Source organism: Melopsittacus undulatus, chromosome 8 (genome assembly GCF_012275295.1).
Source record: "Melopsittacus undulatus isolate bMelUnd1 chromosome 8, bMelUnd1.mat.Z, whole genome shotgun sequence".
NCBI classification, from domain to species: Eukaryota; Metazoa; Chordata; class Aves; order Psittaciformes; family Psittaculidae; genus Melopsittacus; species Melopsittacus undulatus.
Window position 1 is genome coordinate 43,525,908 of NC_047534.1, and position 21,902 is coordinate 43,547,809.

A 21,902-nucleotide genomic window follows, 5' to 3' on the forward strand; every position below is an offset into this window, starting at 1 on the left:
GAGGAAGTGAAATGTTGTGGGGTTTTATGCTAACAAAAAAGATAAAAAGTCAAATAGAAAATACTTACAAAATTACAACCAGTCTTTTAGAAAAAAAATAGCCAATTTATGCATAACAAGTAGCTTTAACAAAGTAACATCAAAAACTGTTAGTAATCAGAAAAAAAGAAGTCTATACAGAATGAATGCTGAGTTCCAAAATCTATTATCTTCCCTTTTCTTTGAGTGCTTTTCGATTGACAGCTGCAAAATATTGCATGGCTGCCAAAGGTTGTTTACTGAAGGGAGGAGTAATAAATTTTATTGTGGGGAGAGAAAAGACTGAAAGATTATTTGGAATCAGTTTAGTTGTCTAATTTACATAACTGCCCAGTTATGCTGTCAATATTCTTTTTTATCTCTCTACTGACGGACAGGTAGATGAAACCATTTATGAAACAGACTGATTTATACTTCTGTGTGGATGTACTAGTGAGGTGCTTTGGGTATTTTTAAATTACGATGAAACCTACAGAGTGATTGGCTTTTACCCAGTTACTTGCAGTGTTGGCATATCCACAGGGCAAACATTTTAGTCCTGCAAGTACAGTGAAATGTCAGGATTATGCTCTTAAGCCAGAAGTGAAGGAAGATTGATCCTAGGAGACTTGAGTTTCCAAATTCTTATTTGCACGGTGAACTTCTGTTCTTGTTAAGGATCATCTTAATTTGTGGGTGAAAAGCTTCCCTTCTCTTACCCTCCCTAAAAGCAAGTCTGTAGTAACTAAATTAATATGTGACAGTTATGAAGGTTTAGATGGTTATTGGTAGAGAGGGAAGAAATAAGAATTTCAATTTTAGGAACCATAAAGTTTCTTTTAAACAAAACAAAGCAGTCTTGAACAGCAGATACACTCTGGGGCCTGGGAACACTGTTGGTGGTGTCTCAGGAAAAAAAACAAAGCAAACCCTCCCCCCCCCAATCTAATACATAATTTTGCAAAGCAAATTTTGTTACTTTAAGCTGACCTACTTTTGAGAGAAGACCGCTCTGCAGTGCAAACTCCTGGCCCCACATGAGCTCTGGTTGTCCTGCCTTAGTGGTAGGAGTATGCACCTTTGCGCTGTGTGTTTGGGTTTCTTTCTGATGAAAACCTGAGCATGTGAGTAGGGTCACAGCTAGCACATAAGCAATGTGTGTGTGTGGTTGGTGGGTATATAGGAGTGCAGCATACCAAGCAACGCTTTTCCTTTAGCTGGGAATTCACAAAGTACGTATCTGAGAATGAGGGCTACAAGCTTCCTATGCCTCTATCCAGTGGTCTAGATTCCGAGTTAGTATTCAAGCTTTATTTTATATTTGCTATTTTAAAGGCAAGAGGTATTTTGTTTATGGAATATTCAAACAAATTCAGGGCAGCCACTGGCTGGCTGCTATGTATGTTGTGTTTAGCAAGGTACCTGTGATGGCATTTGAATAGTTGTGCTTCCTCTTCAATGTTGACCCCAGGAGGCGAACAGCTGAGGCTCCTGTGAGCAAGGCAGGGCTGTGCTATCTGCTGATTACTTGTCAAGGTTTGTATTTGAATGCCTTGTTCTTCAGTAAATTAACAGAAACCTTAATTGGGGAAAGGAGTTGATGATCATTTTTTACTTTCAACAGCATACTTACTTTTTTTTGCCATTATTAGATTATCTGTGGGGAGTTACCTCATTTGCCTGTCAGTATCAAGTACCTATCAGTATATTCTGCTAGAAGCTTTTAATCTTTGACCCTACGGTAGGCACATTAAAGGTGGCCCTTGCCTGGCAGTGAGTGGTTGCACCAGAGTAGAGGACTCCTAGGTTCTGCATCTGTGAGTCTGTCTAGCTGCTGTGTGCAAATTCAGAAAAGCCAGCTCTGGAGAAATAGTAACTGTGGTAACAGTATAGTACTTGCTTTGTGGGCATAGGATTTGGAGTCTTCCTCCCTAGCCCCTCATTCTTGGGGTTTACCTCACCACTCAGCTAAACAAAGGACAGAATAGGTTTGAGGCTGGCATTCCAGTGATGTATTGGCAAGCGTGTACCACACCAGGTAATATAAGCAACAAGCAACAGTGATGCTGTTTTGGGAAGACAGTAGTGTTAGTGTTTGAACTATTGCTGTAATCTGTTTTGGACTAATTCAGCTGGTTTTTCTGTTTTGTTAGCAGAAGAGCAGTTGTATGGGGTTCCTTCATAAAAGTCTGAAAAATAAATTTCCTGTGTCATAGATGTAACCCTGTAGGCCCTCCGGTCAGTCTGGGGCTATGGAAGAAGCCACCACCTGCGTTCCAGCCCTACACAGCTGTCCTTATGCTGGGATAATTGCAGGGTGAATGAGCTTACGTTTAAGGCAGCTGTACATGGAGAAAAATGCTCTGGCCCCTAACTACTCTCTTCTGTTGTAATTAACTTACTGAGTAAATATTTTTTGAGCATCAGAAAGTAAAAATACCACTAGTTTTGGCATTTGTAGTGACTAAAAGAGCTATAGATGACTTGCTCTGTGTCACACAGCATTCCCTTGTGTTTATAAGGTAGTAAACAGCTAATACCCTCACAGGGATTTCTGCATTTATCCACCTCCACTGCAGAACCTAAACTGTTCCGTTGATGTCTTTTGGTGAATTGATCATTAAGTCACATAGCTGATAGAGGCTTAAGCACATCAGAGGATTTTTATGGGATTTGTTAAAATGAACTATAAGTTCTGAACCGTATTATTATGGAGCAAGTTAGCTACGGTATAAGATAGAAACAATTTGCTGTGATGTTTCATCTGCTGCTATTATATAGCTTTTAAAGTATAGCTTGATATTCAGATAAACATTGTGAACATTAGGTGCCAGAGTTGAAGACTCAAAGCTCAGTATATCATCAGAAATGCTGGAAGCTTTTTCTTTTACAATAATTCACTTGAGGCAATCAAATTACACAAACTGCAGTAGCTTGATGAGTTCAGAACACATTGGTTTTAGCTGCTGAGAATTACTGTTAAAAAAACCCAATCTCAGTACTGATGTGGGTAAAAATGTAAATACTGGCAAAATACAAGAGGGATGAATTGATGGATGGGGAGGATGAGAGGAAAAGGGAAGTAAACACATCAAAGAGAAGGCTCAGGAAGGTCTCATCTATTCATTGCCTTCCTTTTGCTTCCTTAGAGAGGCGCCATGATGTAAGGAGACAGCAAAAGGTGAGCATCCCAGTTGGGAAGGAGCCCTTCCTGTGTGATGGAGGCTGGCTGGGCTAGGACCAGAGAGGAGAGGGCATTTCCCCAGGGTCCTCAGGCAGGAAGGGGTGGTGCAGAGAAAACTGATTGCACTTGCAGTACTGCTGAGTCTTTGGGGAACTAGCTTGGTTACAGAGAATTTGTCATGGAAGTCAATGCGAACATTTAGAGCTGGGACAGAAACAACTTATTATGAGGCGTGTGATCTAAAAGACCTGAAGAACAGCACCTGGAAATCTGGGGCAGGGCAAAGCCTAGGGAGATGTGCAGCCTTCATCAGGAATGTGTATGGGGCAAGTAGGTGCTCCTCTGGCTTGGTTTTTTTTCCCCTCATTTACAGTGAGGCTCTGGTGACACCAGCCCCCTCCAGTTTTAGATTATTGTTTTACACTTTTTTCTCTGTAGTAGCATGTTCACAAAAAGGTTAATAGTACCCATAAAAATTAAAAATCACCCTCCCAGAGGAGGAATTCTGGCAGAAGAATCCATGCATTTAAGTAATTGTTTTAGTGGATGGTCAGGTTCTGCTATTCTTCCCAAGCAGAGCAGGGATGGACTCATTCAATAATTGAGTAGGGAATGCCAAATTAACCAGCCTCTCTTTAGTGCAAATGCCTTGTTGTGGATGAGAAGCACAACTCCCATTCTGAAATAATCTTTAAAGAATCCCATGGCACTCTTCATACAAGTGTTGGTATTTAACTCTCTTAGTCTGGATGGTTTCCAACTTGAGTATCTGATTTTTTTTTTTTTTGTCCTTGTATTTAATACCTTTCTGTTTTAATCGTTTTCTCAGTGGGAGTAACTTGTAAAAATGTTCTCTACTGTCAGAGTTGCTTCTTCAGTTGGAGATGGCAGTTTCCACCATACTTTCCATCTCTTGCACTGTTGTGTTTTGGAGTATGTTGCTGCAGAAGCGAAATGAGCAGCAGTGTGTTTTAGGTAATTCCATGCAAAGCTTTTGAAAGGCTCTAGCATTAAATACTTAATACAGACCATTAGTATCTTAAAGCTCAAGTTTAGTTAAGAGTCTATGCTTGAAATGTCTTCGCAGTGAACTGAAAATACTGGTTCTCAGTTGCTCCTTGATTTTTTGCCATGGCATGTAACTGACCCGGACTTGCTGTGTGATCCTTGTGTTGAAATGCTGATGCTTGTTTCCTCACTCTCACAGAAGAAATTTGAGAGTGGGAAGGAAATCCGTACTCCAGATTTTTGCTCTTGAGGCTGCATACATTGTGCATCTTGATAGTGGGCCCTGGCAGAAACTCTGAAAAGAGGGTGTAAGGCAATTGCCTGTGACACAGTCCTCCAATGGCCATGCCATGAGGGAAAAGGGGTGTGAAGGAATTATCACCCCTGCCGGGAAATTTCCAGTCTAATCACCAAGCTGTTACTGATTTAGGAAGGTCACTGACAGAGGGTTTGACTATTTAGATTAATAACAGAGACATTTCATATTAAATCAGGAGACTTGTTAATGGTTAATAGTTAAGAATTGCAAATTATCTGTAGCAATCTAAGATGGTTAAATTAGCTCCTGTGACAGGAAGACAATTTACTGACGGTAATTTGGAATGTCCCAGGACCTAATTTAATACAGTTCTTGCACGCTGGATGAATTAAGCCTGTGAAAGAAGTACAAGAGAGGCAAATGGAAATTTTTTACTTGGTGCACTGGCAAATGGGATCCGTCTGTTATATTATTGTGTACCTTTATTTTACATAGTGTGTGCAGAAATGCCAAGGCAGAATTGTATGGCACTCTGATTGTGTTATTTACAGGTAAACATTTGTGCGTGTCTGTATTTGTTATAAAAACGTCTTTTCAGCTGGTAGAGCTGGTTTATCACACTCTGAAACTGTGTGTCACTTGATCCTGTCTGAGGAATACATCTTCTGGGAAGCTGGACAAACAGGTACAATTCAGAATGACAAGTCCAAGGAATAACCTGTAGCAGGCAGCTGCATATGCTGTGCTATAGGAGGAGAGTTGTTAGGACTTAAGTGAAATGTGATTTCCTCTGAGTGCCAGAACATAGACGATGAGCTCATAAACTCACTAGTTTGAGCTGAAGCTCAAGTGCTAATCTTCTTGCTTTCACGCAGGCCTGGCTCTTTGACCTCTTTCTTAAAAACACACTTGGTTTGCGGTACTACGTTGTACAGCTATTCCTATGTTATTAAGGTTTTGATTCTTAAGCAAGTAAAAACTCCCTATGAACAGGCAAACCTCTAAATCTATTAATCTGTTCTGTTTAAAGGCAGAATGAGTTTGGTAATTGGCTTAGTCCCATAACCCAGAGTTCGCAATTATTTTTACTTCTTTTTTAACTCATTTTATTTACTTATTTTTTTAATCTTAAAAACCTTTTATCATTCCAGTTACTTTTGTAAGTACATCCTTCACCAAGACAGGTATTTCTCATTATTTTTGCTGTTTAGAACAGCTTCTGTTCTCCAGTGTATTTAATAACAAAATCCACAAACAAATTCCCAGCTGAGTGGCAGATTTATAACTGAAAAGTAACAAAACTTCTCTATAGGCTGGGAACTGATCTGGTACCAAACATCATAAACAAAACCATTTGTAGAATTCTTGAAATAAATGTCCCTGTGATTACAGCATTGAGCACTGTCCCATAATTTATTTTGCCATCACCTCTAGGTCTTTGCCTTGGGAACTGGGGAGGTGTTGGGATTTGGTTACTGAACTGAATTTTATTTTCACAGCATGGAAACTCCATTTAAATAACCTTTTAAATCATGATTAAATCATGACTGAAATCAGTAAGCAGGAACCGTTGATTAAACTATTGATTCTAATCCTGCTTTCTGTTTGTACCTCTGTTATTTCCTTCAAAGCTTGCTCTTTAAAAATGGTAAATTATGCTTTTCTCATTCACTACTTAAGGATGTTTTTATGCCTTGCTGTGTTTTTATTGAAAATAAACCTTCAAAAATTTATTTTAATTATGACTTAAATGATCCTGAATGCAATTGCTATACCATCACTTATTAAACAGAGAGCTGGTATATTTGTTTATCAAAACAACTTTTGTATGTAAAATTGATAATTGAGTCAAGGAATCAATATATTCTTTCTGTTTATTAAATCTGCTTTATATGTCTAAATATTTAGGTGACAAGTCCATAGGGGGTCACAAGGATGGATGATCAGGGGGCTTGGGCACCTTTCATACAAAGACAGGAAAAGAAAATTGGGGCTGTTCAGCCTGGAGAAGAGAAGACTGCGTGGAGATCCTGTAGCAGCATTCCAGTATCTGAAGGGGGCCTACAAGGACGCCAGAGAGGGACTCTTAATCAATGGCTGTAGTGACAGGACAAGGGGTAATGGGTTTAAACTTAAACAGGGGAAGTTCAGGTTATATATAAGGAAGTTCTTTGCTGTGAGGGTGGTGAGGCACTGGAATGGGTTGCCCAAAGTAGTGATAAATGCTCCATCCCTGGAAAACTTCAAGGCCAGGCTGGATGGGGCTTTGAGCAATCTGGCCAGCGTGAGGTGTCCTTGCCCATGGCAGAGGGGATTGGAAGTAGATGATCTTTAGGGTTCCTCCCAGACAGAACCATTCTGTGATTCTGTGAATTAGGCATTTAACCTGCACAGCTGTGGTTGTAAATTATGCAGGCAATTGCATTTGGAGATGTTGCTGAATGATTCCATTCTAACTTTTTATTATTTTATTTACAGAAGAAAAAAGCACAAAAATCAGCAAAGAAACCCAAACATCACCTCCAACCTCCTTTATGTTAAAAAAAGTAGTTTAAAACATGGTTGGACATCAGCATTGAAAGTAATTTTGTTTGTATTATTAGATCATCAGGAGTGAAAAAACTCGGAGCCAATGGCAATTAAAGGATGCACACACATGATTTATGATTGAACATATTTAAAACATTCTTTGGTTTGGATAAGGCAAAAAGTTTCTCTTGACTCTTCCCTGTTTTGTGCACTGGGGATTTATAAATATCTAGTAGAAACCCCCAATACATTCCTGTAGAATTTGTTGCAAGTCTTTTGTCTTGATTTCATAAATGAAATCACTTTTCTAGCTGTTTTGAAGTACCCCAAGCCTCCTGGCAGTGATCTGTCTTTCACAGTTTCTGATTTAAAGAACTGAAGTTTTGCTTCAAGCACAGTGGCCATTTTACCATGCTGTACTTGGAGAATTTGTCACTGGAAGAACAAGTTATAATCTCTCTTTTCTGTGCACCAGGCATGCAGAAGCATCCAAAGTAAGCCTTTGCATGTTTAATGTCTTAGTTGCGCTGGTATTTTTTATCAGTCAGGCAGATGGTGTGCCACTGTAGTCACGCAGCTAATAGAGGTTTGACTTCCTTCAGCTGTGCACTGATCAATAGTGTTTGGTATCAAGAAATGCAGAGAACTTTCCATATATATGGAAATATATATGAAATGTATTGGTGGGGGTATGTTAAACTATTGGCAAATACAAGAAAGGCAATTATAACCACAACATGCTATAATCTTTAACAAATTGATCAAATTATGTGCGTGGCAATTGTCCTCTCTGTTATTGAAAGGCTCCCACTGAGTACTTCAGAGTGATTATTTTTTAACATTATTGACATCATCTGTACATAACTTCAGTTCTTTCTAGGAACAAGTCAGTTTTAGATTACTTCTGGTTTTGACCAAACATTGAGATTTTACCACATTAATAAATTCTCTGTGTAACTGTGTACTCCCCTTCATTGTATTTCAAGTACTTGTTAAAAATATTGATACGTTTCACAACTTAAATCTTTACCACTGCATTTTAAAAAACTTTTGTGCTAATTCAGGAATAATTTTAGGGAAAAAAAATATTATTTATATTGCCCTCTCTGCAGCAACAAAACTGATGGTTCTTTGCCTAAGTTGCTTCCACCAGCTGATATATGAGAGCAGGTAGGAAGTGTGAGCCTCAAAAAATATGATGCAAGTGAATCCTGCTTTTCGCTGCCTATGCAGAGAAATGGGTCACTGAGGATTGAGGTAGAAATACTGTTTGTGCCAGAGCTTGCTGTTTGACTTAGCTGGGAATGAATATAATGAAGAAAAAAGTTGAAGGGCTTATAACATTCTTTTGATTTAGCTTCTGGCATCAGTAACTGCAGAAAAGAGAGAGAAGACCTACTTAAAAGCATGTTGAAGTATAGATATATCTAAAATGTCTCTAGTTTTAACATTTCTGTGTCAAGGAATGAAGACTTGGGGCTGTAAACCAGTGAATGGAAAGGAATGACTTAATGTTCCTATATCACTTTTAAAATGATAAACAAGTTTCTGCAGGCTGTGTGTATCAGCTAGTTTTCCTGTGTTTTTTCTATCATGCAACCTGTGCATTTCCTTAGTTTTACCAAATTTTTTAATTTTTACATCAGTTTTTACTAGATTGAAAGCACTTTAAGTCTTAAGCAGCTTGGGACTGGTCAGCTGTGGATAGAACTGACCATCATCTGAACGGCCAGATGACAGTGTTTCATTGTGCAATTGGCTGGTTTTCAGTCTTGAAAGCATAATTGGGCTGTTTTTTTGCCATTAGTATTGCTGCTGTCTCTTGAGGTACAGTGATGAACAAGTGTGTTGCAGCATTTCAGGGATCCACTCCATACTTAAGAACATATGAAGATTAAATGGTAGTGGCAGTATTTTGTATGTTTAAGTTTTGAGTCCTGTAGCTTGATCTTGAGGAATCATACGCTAAACATCTTTGCTTCTTCCAGTAATGTATATGGAGGGGTAAGTCATAAACCTATGGGTTGTTTTTTTTTTTTTTTTGAACCACTGAAGTAAATGGTAAAGTTTTAATGGAATTCGAAGAACTGTATTTTAGGACTAATATGGAGAGATTTTAGTCCTTTTCTGCTTGGTGGCAATCTGGAAGCAGGGCAGACCTCAAGTGTCGATTTTACTCCTACCAAAAGTTAACAGAAATGCTATTCCATTTAATCAAGAATTGACCTGAAGTTATTAAAAATAAGTTGAGAAAACCCATCTTTCTCTACCATGCTGAGCAGACAAGATCTGCTCTTGATAGTATGGTACTGTATACTGGAAGAGCCTGGATATCGATTAGTAAATGACAGCTGAACTTGGAAATGTTACAGAGAAAGGGATTTACATAAATATGTGGTGGATCCTCAGGAGGCTAATGCTTTTTTACAGTAAATGCTCTCTTCTGTAGTGTTTATGTGATCTCACAGGAACTTTAAGGTTCTGATTCACAAAATTACTTTAATAAACAGACTTTCTTTTATTGCTGCTTTGGTTCTACTGCATGCAATGTACCATGACTTAAGAAAGGAAAAAGTTTTCTCCGTGTATAATACAGGGCATTGAGTGAAAAATGAAACACATGTGGAATAAACCAACACTATGAAAGCTAGGCTACAAAGGGAATCATTTTTAACTTGTGCATTATGCCTTGAGCATATGAAAGTGAGAAATGGGTGAACCATTATTGTGAGAAGGAAGATGACCTTTTGACTTTGAATAACATTTCATGTGGGCAGATAGCATTTGTCCCTTCAACATTAGAATAGCAAGCAAAATTTCCTGTAAAAAAACCCTGCCAACCTTAGTCTTGTGTTTTTCCCTCAATTATATTTCTTGCATTGTACACACAAAGATCTTGCCCCAGAGATGTGGAATGAAATTTGGATGAGTACAGCTTTAAGATGTACAACCTACCTATCACTCTGATTAGTCCACTCTGTTTTGATGTGAACTTCTGCTTTCTTTACAGTGTAAATGAGCAAGTCATTTAAATACCTCTGTGGTTTAATTACACCAGTAAATGCAATGAGGCAGTGCAAATGCCATACTGCTGCCCTTGCTTCCTAAGCTATACTGTCTTGTTTTTTTCCATTATAATTTAGTTTGCTTCTGTAGTAGTTTCAATGCAGTTCACATTTTGGAGGGGAAGAGCATCAGTGAGACCTAAATGTTGTACAAGTGTGGTAAGTGTGATGCTTATTTTCAGTGTGTGTTTTTTGTTAAAGCACACTGACTTAGACTTGGACAGTGTGACTAGTCCTTTATGGTGGGGAAATTCTGTTCTGGTGGGAATAAAGCTTGTAGGAGTATGGGGAAAAGGGAAAGACTGGTTGGTGAAGGGTGCCATGTGCACCGTGTGTTATGATGATGTTCATGAAAAAGTTTATACCATTTTAGTTGAAGACTATGTTATTTCTGGTTCCAGAGATCAGTATGTATTCTGCTGTTGTCTCTTCTGCTGGCCAAACTTGTTAAGTTTTGACAGAATTAGCAATGTACAAGCTTGAGTTTTAGGGAGAACACACTTGCTGGAGATTTTTCTAAACATAAGTTGATCAGTTCTGTTGCTGAGTTATAACTAGTCATGATCTGAAAAGTGGATGGAAGAAATAAGTGTTCCTCTGACTTTCTTCTGAGAATACTTTCTTGTTTATAATTTAGTTAATCAGACCATGTCCCTCCTCAAAGCTGGTCAGGCACTGAAATTGCAGGGAGCATCCCTTTTACCAGGCAACAAATGGTGCATCTAGCTTCTTAACTTCCTCCCTGCGTGGGCCAACTAAGAACACTTGCCTGAGCATACCATAAAGCATAGCTTTTGGGTTTTCATTGGGCTTTTTTTGTTTGTTTTTGGAGGGGTTGTTGGATTTTTTTATTTTTTTATTTGTTTGGGATTTTTGTTTGTTTTTTAATGTTTTCTCTTACTTCTTGACTTGTAATATTCTTCATGTTCAACTGGTGCTTAGGAAAAAAAGGGTGAAAGAGGGAAGATACATATATATATAGATATTCCTTGTATCTATCTCTCTATATATAAATGTAAGTAGAAGATATTTCTATATCCATCTCTCTGTATATATCTCTCTTCTTTCATATGTATATGAAGACAGGCTGAGAAAGGTGGGGCTGTTCAGCCTGGAGAAGAGAAGGCTGCATGGAGACCTCATAGCAGCCTTCCAGTATCTGAAGGTGGGCTATAGGGATGCTGGAGATGGACTATTCATTAGGGACTGTAGTGACAGGACAAGGGGTAATGAGTTAAAACTTAAACAGCAGAAGTTTAGATTGGATGTAAGTAAGAAGTTCTTTCCTGTGAGGGTGGTGAGGCACTGGAATGGGTTGCCCAGGGAAGTTGTGAATGCTCCATCCCTAGAGGTGTTCAAGGCCAGGTTGGATGAAGCCTTGGGTGACATGGTTTAGTGTGAGGTGTCCTTGCCCATGTCAGGGGGGTTGAAACTGGGTGATCTGAAGGTCCTTTCCAACCCTAACTATTCTATGATTCTATATATGTATGTATATAATTTTAATCATGCAGAACTATGGAAAAATATGTGAGAAAGAAAGTAGAATGTGCTTCAGGCCAAAGCACCTGTATATTGGAGTCTGTTAAAATCTGTTCAGTGCTGATGAAATGGGCTAAGAAAAGTGAGTATTTGTTGTTCCAGGAGAGTTCTGTCTTTTGCTGCTTCCACTCAGCACTCCATAGAAATAGTAGGTAATATTCCTGTGCCTTGTTAGGACTAGTTTGTCATTTTCCATAACAAAGGAAAATGATACGCTAATGAAAAGAATGGTTACCATCCAAGTTGGATAATGTTGCTGTAAAGCAATTAATGGTTACATATGCAAGTGGGCAAGAATGAGCATGATTTATATTATTTTTCCATTGGAGATGTGGGAAAGGATGATTAAGCAGTTGAATTAAAAAGTAGCATTTGATAAAGAAGGTAGTGTTTAATGCAAAGGGATGTATTTGTGAAATGCCATAGATTGAAAGCATGTATGTTTACAGTATAGTCTAGTGTCCTGCTTTACACACAGAAAATAAATGGTCATAGTAGCAGTGAAAGAGATGGAGACAGCACCACTCCATGAAAACAAGGGTAAGTTTACTTTGGCGGTGGGCAATAATTCACTGATTTTGTTGTTGTCGATCTGCTTTTTGTTAATTTGTTTGTTTTTTTACAGCAGAATTTACTTTGTGGCAAGCTATAGGTAACATGATACAGCATCTCTTTTAAGTGATAGAATAGATAGAAATAGATAGAAATAGGGTGATTTGGGTTGGAAGGGATCTTAAAACTCACCTAGTTCTAAACTGCCTGCCCCACAGGCAGGGACACCTTTTACTAGACCAGGTTGCTCGAAGCCCTGTCCAACCTGGCCTTGAATTCTTTCAGGAATGGAGCATTCACAACTTCCTTTGGGCAGCCTGTTCCAGTGCCTCACCACCCTTGTAGTGAAGAATTTCTTCCTAGTGTCTGATGTAAATCTACCATCTTTCAGTTTAAAGCCATTCGCCCATGTCCTCTCACTAAATGGGCTTGTAAAAAGTCCCTCTTCTAATTTCTTGTAGGCACCCTTTAGGTACCAGAAGGCCGTTACAAGGTGTCCCTGGAGCTTTCTCTTCTCCAGGCTGAACAAGCCCAACTCACTCATCCTGTCTTCACAGGAGAGGTGCTCCAGCCCTTCTAGGCCTTCCTGTGATTTGCTTCAGCAGGTCTGCATCCTTCTTGTGCTGGGGGCTCCAGAGCTGAATGCAGTACTCCAGGTGGGGTTGCACAAGAGTGGAGGAGAATCATAGAATAGTTAGGGTTGGAAAGGACCTTAAGATCATCTAGTTCCAACCCCCCTGCCATGGGCAGGGACACCTCACACTAAACCATGCCACCCAGAGGCATGGTTTAGAGGGGGAGAATCACTACTCTGAACCTCCTGATCATGCTTCTTTTGATGCACCCCAGGATATGGTTGACTTTCTGAGCTCTAAGTGCACATTGCTGGATCACGTTCAGTTTGTCATCAAGTTACATCCTGAAGTCTTCACCTCAGGGCTGTTCTTAGTCCATTCTCTGCCCAACCTGTAAATGTGATGGGGAAGTGACTGTGATTTATGGTTTCTAACTCTATCTCAAAAAGGTAATGAAGAAAATCAGGAAGTTTTGCATCTGCTATAACTAATCAAAAGCCATAAATGACGTAGTTTCCATGTGATCTGTATTGTTTCACAAATCGGCTTTGTTAATTATCATTCTGTTATCACCTGCATTCTTTGACATTCAGCTATGTAATATCAGTCCTTGTAAGCCACATGTGATGACTGAGTAGCTGAAAAATCAGCAAGCAATGCAGAGACAAAACTTTTGTATTCTTACACACATGCCCATGTCCTTCTTTTGGCTTACCTTATTTGAGAATTTTTTTTCTTCCTTTGGGAAGGAAGAATATATGGCTACTTAGGTATGGTAAGATGCATCCCATCCAGAAATACACTCTCCCTAAGGACCGTATAGAAGTTGCTGAAGATTGTGAGAAATGTAAGCTAACGTTTTGGATAATTCTGCACGATACGTGGTGGATAAATAGGGAAGGGGGAGCAGAGGAAGGGAAGTAGTATTAAAAAAGAATGAGAATCTGCTGCTCGATATATAATCAAGCTATCCCAGCATGATTTACATGTTAAGTTTAATTCCAAGACATCTGATTTCCTTGAATCTCACTCATATGATAGACATTCTGTGTTTAAGGACAAAAGAAATAATGATGTTTAATGTGTCCAATTTACAGTTGCACCATTACACAACCACGATTTCCTATTTTAATTCAACAATGTAGATCTTTTGTCAAGTATATGGAACACAGCTAATTGACTATAGTAGGAATTATGCTATCATAATGTAATTATTTGACAGACTTTGTCTTTGAATGCAAAAACCCGAGATCTTGTTCCTTTAAAACAGAGCATCTTCATTTCATATCCTACTGACAGGATGGTCTCAGTTTGTAGACGGGGGGATAAGTGATGAAGTTGGCTAATTTTTTTTTTCTAGTTCTTTGAGGAAGCATCACTCCCTAGAAGATCAGACCTAGCAGTTGTATTGCGCACATCAAGTGGTCCTGATGAAAAGACTAATGAGAATTTGCAAAATATGTTTTCAGAAGGTGTAAAATTTTAAATTCTGAAGTTACTTTGCAAGAAAGATGGCTGCTAAACATGTTAGTATGTTGTGCTTTGGTATTGGCCTTGTTCAGAGCAGTCCTATGGAATTCCTACTGTTGGAGGTGATTGCATGATGAAAAGCAACCTCCAGGAAATCAGTACACTACAGTGTACTAAAATGCAAGAAAGTATTCAAAATTTACTACTTTTTAAAGGAGATGGGCAGTTTTTATCTGTGATAATCCAGATATATTAGTCTGCAATGGCATAAAACAAGAAGAAAGTAAGAGGTATTGTAAGAGATGGCAAAAAATTCTGAGTTTGCACTTTAAAATGAATACCTTATTCACAAATGCATTAGAGAAACTAGGGACCATTAAGAAATTATGAAGACAAAATTATTAATCACAAAGATAAGTACCTTTCTTCAAATTCTATTTTATTTAGTAGAAGTAAAGCCTGTGTGTGCTGCTGCATGGTAAGAGTGTAATGGATCTAAGAAAAAAGAGAACTCCAATGGAACAAATGAAATGCTGCTTGGAAGCTCTGCCTGCAAATAAGTCACCAAATCCAAACAGTTGTCACCAAAGTGTATCAAGGGAACTAGTAAACTAATTTACAGTAACAATGACACGAACTAGAACCAGAGAGGTATTGGAAGACTGGAGAGTATGAGCAGCTTTTAGGGAGTAGCTCAAGTACATCTTCTATTTGGTAGAACATATAATGGAATAAATAATTTATGGAAATAAATGTCTGGAAGGTAATGGAACCGTAAGCAAAAGCACTTACAGGCTTCTAGCAAATTACTCTTGCTGGACTTCTTTTGTTTTGCTTTCCTGAATTATAGCATACCATTAAAAGGAAAGCAGCAGAGTCCTAAGTTCAGAATAGTTCAGAGTGTAACAATTCCAGGTAGCCATTCAGAGTTGGATGGCTGAATACATATCAGCTTTCCCTGAATTTTTCACCTTTGCTTAAATAAACAGATTTGACTCATTAATTTTCTGTTTGGGACATTCTGCAATTTGGAGACAAAGTAAAACGCACCCCATTTGCATGCTGCTTGATGAGTCTGTATCACGAGCAGCTGGTCTTTCATGTAGCTCTATCAGTCTGTTGGAAAGGTGGTAATATTCATGAGAGTGCTATTTTTATGGTGGATGTCCTACTTATGGGAGGTCTGTGGAAAGATACAGTCTGAGACCCTAATTTATTACTTTCTAGGTAATTAACTATAAGAGCGCAAAAATCTGCAGAATTGCTTCTCAGCTGGTTTTAGCATTCGACTTCAAAAGAGTGTGCAGGAAATCAGTGTCTAAGTCTGAGCTGCATCCCATGTCCAGTCAAAACATATGTTAAGAAAAATGCTAAATTTCTGTGCAACTTCCCTTTTTTAGACAGCAGCAGTTTTAGCAAGCTTATTAGATATAGTTAATTTCAGCAAAGGGAAGTGGATTGTCATATGGTTTTTTATTTAGACAGAAAACTATCCAGGTTTTTTAGTGGGGGAGAAGAAAGAACTGAGATTCATGCTAATTCTGTGTTGAATAAAAATAGTGCAATATTCCATATAATGGCAGCAGATTTCTGTGGCAGAAGTAAATGAACCTCGTAAATCTGTTCTGGATAGCTGCATTATTTGCAGCTTTGTATTAGTGATTTTTAACTCCCATAATTCTTTATTTAGAGTAGAATTTTAGGAACCCAAAACTCCTTCAGCTCTGAAGCAGTCAGTGTATTCAATAAATGAGTACTTGTCATTTTATGCCCTGCATGTGGCATACTTATTTTTCAGGGTTTGCTATCTTGCCTTTGTCTGTGTTGCCAGTCATTTTGTTTTTTGTGTTCCTGCATGTTGCCAGTTTTTGACTGTAATATTCTTATAAGTATTTAGCAAGTGATAATAGCTGTAAGTCACAGCTGAGTATGCCTGCCTATTGGATTTAGTTTTCCCACAGCAAGACTTCATGGCCTGGTACGCTGAAATACGAGCTTGCATACAGTTTCCTTGCTGAGGAGAAGAATAATGGCATGCAAAACACATTCTGTTGCTATTAGCTTTTCAAGTGGATTGAGCTATTCACTGGAAATAGAGTGTGCTACAGCAATTAAGTTCATCCCTATGCTCAGTCGGCTTGCCATTTCCAAAAATGAGATGGACGTCTATTTTGCAAAGAGGCTAATGTTTTATTGATGGTAGAAATTATTAACTAAAACAAGCTGGAAACATACAAGGAATGGCAGTTTGGAGCACTGTATGAGACTGTAAAGGAATTCTTTAATATTAGGCATTAAGTCCCTTATGAGGGTGTCATACACTGAACTGGTTAAAACAATCTTCAAACAGGAAGGATAAAAACCTTTGGCTTTCACACTCTGCTGCTTATTTTATGTGTAGCTAGAGCCTCACTGCTGAAACAATGGTGATCACTGAAATAAGTTCCTCATTTCAAAACAGCTTTATAAACACCATGCATCAAATGCTGCTTTTTAGCGTGTAATGTTTGCTAGATACTTTTTCTCTTAAATGAGCATGTCTTGTATAAACGTGATCTCAGATGGGGAGTTTTAAGTCTTGGAGAAGAAGAGGTAATACGTACAATTTCAGACTATGTTGAACTAGCAGAGTCAGTGTGGTAGAGTGTCTTTTGAAGATGAAAAGGAAAATATTTACCAGAGGATCTTATTTTATCCTTTAGGTTACCATAGGTATTTCTCAACTTAAGCATTTCTTTCTGTTAGTTTTTTCCCAGAATACTGCCATGAAAATGTGGTGGAGTCTCTTCAGTGTGGGCATTTTTGGAGAGCAGTGTTTTTCAAGTTGAGGAATTTCACGCTAGGAAAATGGGGTTATCAGTGGCACAGATGTTCTTCGGGTGTAGGAACTGAATAGTTGTTCGGTCTTCATTACATTTTAATGTATACACTCAATGTTTTTCAGGAACTCCAGGAAAGAACTTAATGACATACGGTTTGAGTTTACTCCAGGCAGAGGTAAGGCTCCTTCAGTGGAATTATTCTCTCATTGCTCAAAAAAGTATTTCAGAAATTGATTACTGTTTATGCTTAATACAACTCTCTCTGGATTGTTTCCTACACTGCAGAGCTTTATACTGAACTTCAGCTGAACAAGAATAGCAGATGTTTGTAAATTCTAGTGGCAAGGTTGCATAATATATAGTGTATATTAGACTTGATCCACAGTTATACTTTATCAATTTCATGTCTTACTGAAATGATCTGTATGGTATATATAGTTTGTGAATAGCAATACTTACAGCTTTGGAATTTCCATTTTCACATGTGGAAAACATTGTAGGAGGCGGAATATAGTAGCCATGAAAGTGTATGTGTGATGGTGATAATACTTAAGCTTCTTTCTCCTGTGTAATAAAAGAAGTTCTGTTAACAATGCTCTTTTCAACTGAAAGTTGTTTTGTCTGTAGCTTTGGTATCATCACCAGAAAGAAATTTTTACATTGAAACCTTAAACTACTGCAGGCTTGTAGGAGTATATTTGCTTTCCAGTGCTGGGAGTTCTAGTAACTTATAAAGTTACTTTGGTTTGAAGAAAATCAATTGTTGGGATAAAATGCACAGGAGGCTGATACATTGAGTAAGAAGGTATTCTTGTTTAATAGCAACAGTTTGAACTATGAACACATTCCATGGTTTTCAGCAGTCAGTATTTACTATATTTAAGAATAGCCTTCAAAGAGCTTCCACCTAAAAAAATTAATCTAGACTGAAAGGATTGTATCTTTTTTGTGCAGTATTTCCATGCATGGATATACTCCCTGCTGTCCACCTGCATTTCTCATTGATTTTGACAGTGGGTAATAATGTGAAAGATCTCTTCCTTAATTGGGCACAGACCATCCTGCTTTAGTCACTTGTCAAAAGAATTATTTAATACTCTCTAAGCACTTACATAAACCATTTGAGAATTCTTAGTTGCCAAAAAATAGAGGATATGCCATACCTGGACTCTTTCTAGCAGTGCCTAAGCTAGTCAAAGGCAGCTGTGATTGTCATCTTCAGAGCTCTCCAGAAATTGCAGCTAGCTCAGCTGTATTGTTTTTCACCTGTGTGTGTTTCTTAAGGAAATAATGTAACTGTCTTGAAACATGTGCTTGATGCAGATGTTTGGTATTGAGCCCATGTTATAGTTGAGACTTAGATGGAATTTAGGCTAGTTCCTGCTGTTTCCTCCTACTTACCGCTAAACCTTCTAGTCTCGATCCAAGAGCAAGTACTTGGCACAGGGGCTTGGTAATAAACCCAGTTTGGTACAGCACTTGCTGGAAAAAGAATCCAAACCTCTGAATTTCCATCATCACAGTGCTTAAAATCTATTTTAAGCCTAAAGCTCTAAATAATGACTGTTCCCATAACTCCTTTGTCCCACTGGTAACAAACAAGAAAGTTTATGTAGCATGTCTCTGTATAGATATTCAGAACAATGGAGAGGATAAAGAAAACAGTGAAAAGCACACTAAAACATAGTTTATATTCTTTGTTGTGAAGATACTGAACTTGTAAACTATGCAGGAGTACATAGTTAGATAATAGAGAAGAAATGCTGGTGGCTAGGAAAGGTCTGCAGGGGGTTTGCAATGAATCAGGTCATCACCTCATGCGATTTGCTGTGCAGAGGCTGATAAGATAATTATCTCTTTTTCCTCCTAATTAAAGATAATTCTGAATTCAAGCATGCCTCCATGGGTGTTTTGGAACTAAAATGTATATTTGTTAAAATGCATTGGATGACTGATACTTTGTGTTGTTTTTGTGGGGTCTCATACTTATTTATTTCACCTTTTGGACAGACACAGCAGATGGCGTTTCTCAGGAGCTGTTCTCAGCAGGCCTGGTTGATGGCCATGATGTAGTTATAGGTAAATTACATTTTTTGTTTGCAATTATGCTCTTGTGACAAATTTGTATTAAATGGTTACGAAAAATGTTTCCGCTAATGCTGGTTTTCACAAATCCTTTTTGTCCTGATTTTGCTTTTATGTATGCATAGTTCAGTCAACAAGCCAATTTCGATACCATCCAAGGATTATTTTGGAAGTCACAACTATTTAGTGATTTGAGACGGATGAAATAATACGAATCTCCTGAAGGATTATTTGCAATTCAGTGATTGATCGTTTTTGTGCTGTTTTTTTTTTTGTTTAATGATAAAATGATTTTTCAGTAGGATATTGCAAAGTGTGCTTTGGCAGCTCTGAAGCTGGCAAGTATTCAGCTTAGATTTATGGAAGATGAAGCAAGCCAGAGTTCAGGATCTATGGAGTCTGAACCTAAAGAGATTTTATTTCTTCAGTAAAAAAAAAAAAATCGGAAATGGTTTTTGGCATCTTTGAGGAAAGATTTTTCTCTTTTTCTATTCTGTCCTTCACTAAATTTATTTATCTTTTATTTATTTATTTATTTATGTATTTATGAAATTCAGTGCCTGCCAAAGATGATTAATTAGAAAGTGCTTATTTCCCTGCAGTCCTTTCTCTTCTTCTGGTCTCTTCTTCTGGTTCATTAAGACCAGTAGATAGATTGTTACCAAAATCAGAGGGGGGAGACTAGTAAATGTGTGAGAACTGAATCAAGGAATACTTGCAAATGAATCTTTGTGTTGCAGAGAAGTTTATATCAATTGATTCAGATATCATTGCCAAGTTTCCCGTGTATGGAGAGTGTTTCACAAATTCTTAAGTTCATATGACTCTCCTGGAAGATTATCTAAGCACATTCTCAATGCTTTCATGGGGTACCTAAAGGATTTCAGAGAGAAGCCAATACTTTTTGCTTCTGTATGTTCAGAATGCAGAGTGGTTCTAGCTGATGTAAGAAACAAAAGCCCTACCTATGCTTTTATTTTACTTTCTAAAACTTTTACTTTCTAAAGAAAACAGGCTAGTAGGCACTCTTCTCTTAAAGTCGCTTCTGTTGCACTGGTACCATAAGGGCTCAGGGGAGAGGGGTATCTTGGCCTTAGTTTGTTGCCTTTTAAACATCCAGTATGATGTTTACTACAACGGCAATCAATACCATACTGCTGTTGAGGTTTTTTGTTGTTATTTTCATTGCCACAAGATACCTTACTTCATTTAGAAATAATAATAAAGGATTTTTTTCTGTCTAAGAGAAGAGCTGTTACCTGTTGGCTATCTTACCTGGCTGGGCAGTCAGCTGGCAGTCTCGCACAGAAGGTGCAGTCATGGATGGCGATGTTACAATGCAAGTCCTGCTGGGAACCAGAGAGACCTCTCTTCCTTTCTTTGCTTTTCCCTTTTCCTTTTGCTGCAGAGTTTGCTTGCAATGCATAGGGCCAGTGCTTCTGTGGAAATAGCATCATGAATGGGATTTGTTCTCCATCTTTCAGAGAAGATGTGGGGGAAAGGGAAATTAAGATAGTTATCCCTCATGGCTTCAGAGGTGGGACTTTGATCCCGGAAGAAACATGAGTATTTGAATAAGGAAGGTTTTTCCTAGCAGGCTTGGTTAAAGGCACTGTCTCATTAATAATGAAAGTTTATTTCCTTGCTTAGTTCTTGCTTTGAATTGCATCAGACTTTGCTTTTTAGCACTATGATGATGGTCCTTTGTGTTCTTTCCTGTTTATTTTTTTATTGCAATATTTAAAAAAAAAAGTGGGAAAGTAACTTTCCTGTATATAATGAAAACATTCAATTTAAATTTAATTTCATTAATTATAATCAGTTTTATACATTCATTTTCCTGTGATATACATCAAGCTCCACAGGCACAAATTCTTGCATGGCTTTGTACAATAATTTTCAGTTTCAGTTCAATTCAGTGTTTTTAAATATGTGTGGACATTGTTATCTTCCTAGAAAATAATTTTAGATTTCATGTTTTACAAAAGACAAGTTCTGCTAAATGTGATTTTGCAATTTTATTTTAATTTTTAAAAAAATGTGAACTTTATTAAGAGTATGTTTGTGATTTGCTTTGGGAAAACTGTCTAAATGTTATATGGGAATGGAATAAGACACTTTGCATGCAGACAGCTTACTGCAAATTTCAGAATATCACTGCAGCAGTGTAGTCCTAAGAAATGTTTCAGTCCCTTAGTTTAAAGCAATGGGTCATACAAGAGAGCAGATGGTGCTGAAAATGTAAATCTGCTTACAAAACTAATTTTCTTTGTAAGATGATTTTACACCTTGTTCACTCAAAATTAAAAGGTTTAAAATCTTCTTATGTAGGGAGAGGAGAATAGTATAGAAGAATTTGGTTAACCTTCTTCACCAGAAGACCTGATTCCATTAGCTTCCAGATTGAAAGCAGCTGATAAATTACCTTTCACTTTTTAGCTGAAGCATGCAGAAATTCGGCCCTTATAACATTAATGAAAACTAAGTTTGGAGGTAGTCTCATAAAAGTTGTTCTTGTAGTTTCTTTTAATGGTTGTTGGAAAATATAGAAGCTGGGAGAACAAAGAAAAGTGAAAATACCTGTGCTTATATTGAACTCAACAATTTATTAGCATAACAGATGATTTTCTGAGAGGACACTTGAATAGGAGTCAGCGAAAGCTGTTGTGCAAAGTACTGCCGTGGCATACATGAGCTGAAGTTTATAGTGGGGACCAGCTGACATGTAAGGTCTATAGAATTTTCTGCTAAGCATCAACATACTTCACTTTTTGAGTCTTGCTGGTTTTGCTTCAC

The 21,902-nt window shown here is 37.9% G+C and overlaps 1 protein-coding gene across 1 annotated transcript in view; it reads left to right on the top strand.

The window, feature by feature from the left end:
• The window catches only part of STK39 (serine/threonine kinase 39), a 101,689-nt gene that overhangs the window by 61,542 nt on the left and 18,245 nt on the right, over nt 1-21,902 (top strand). The window contains exons 14-15 of the mRNA XM_034065391.1: nt 17,144-17,196; nt 19,032-19,100. Of these exons, the coding sequence (XP_033921282.1) occupies nt 17,144-17,196; nt 19,032-19,100 (122 nt within the window). The remainder of the gene's footprint in view (nt 1-17,143; nt 17,197-19,031; nt 19,101-21,902) is intronic.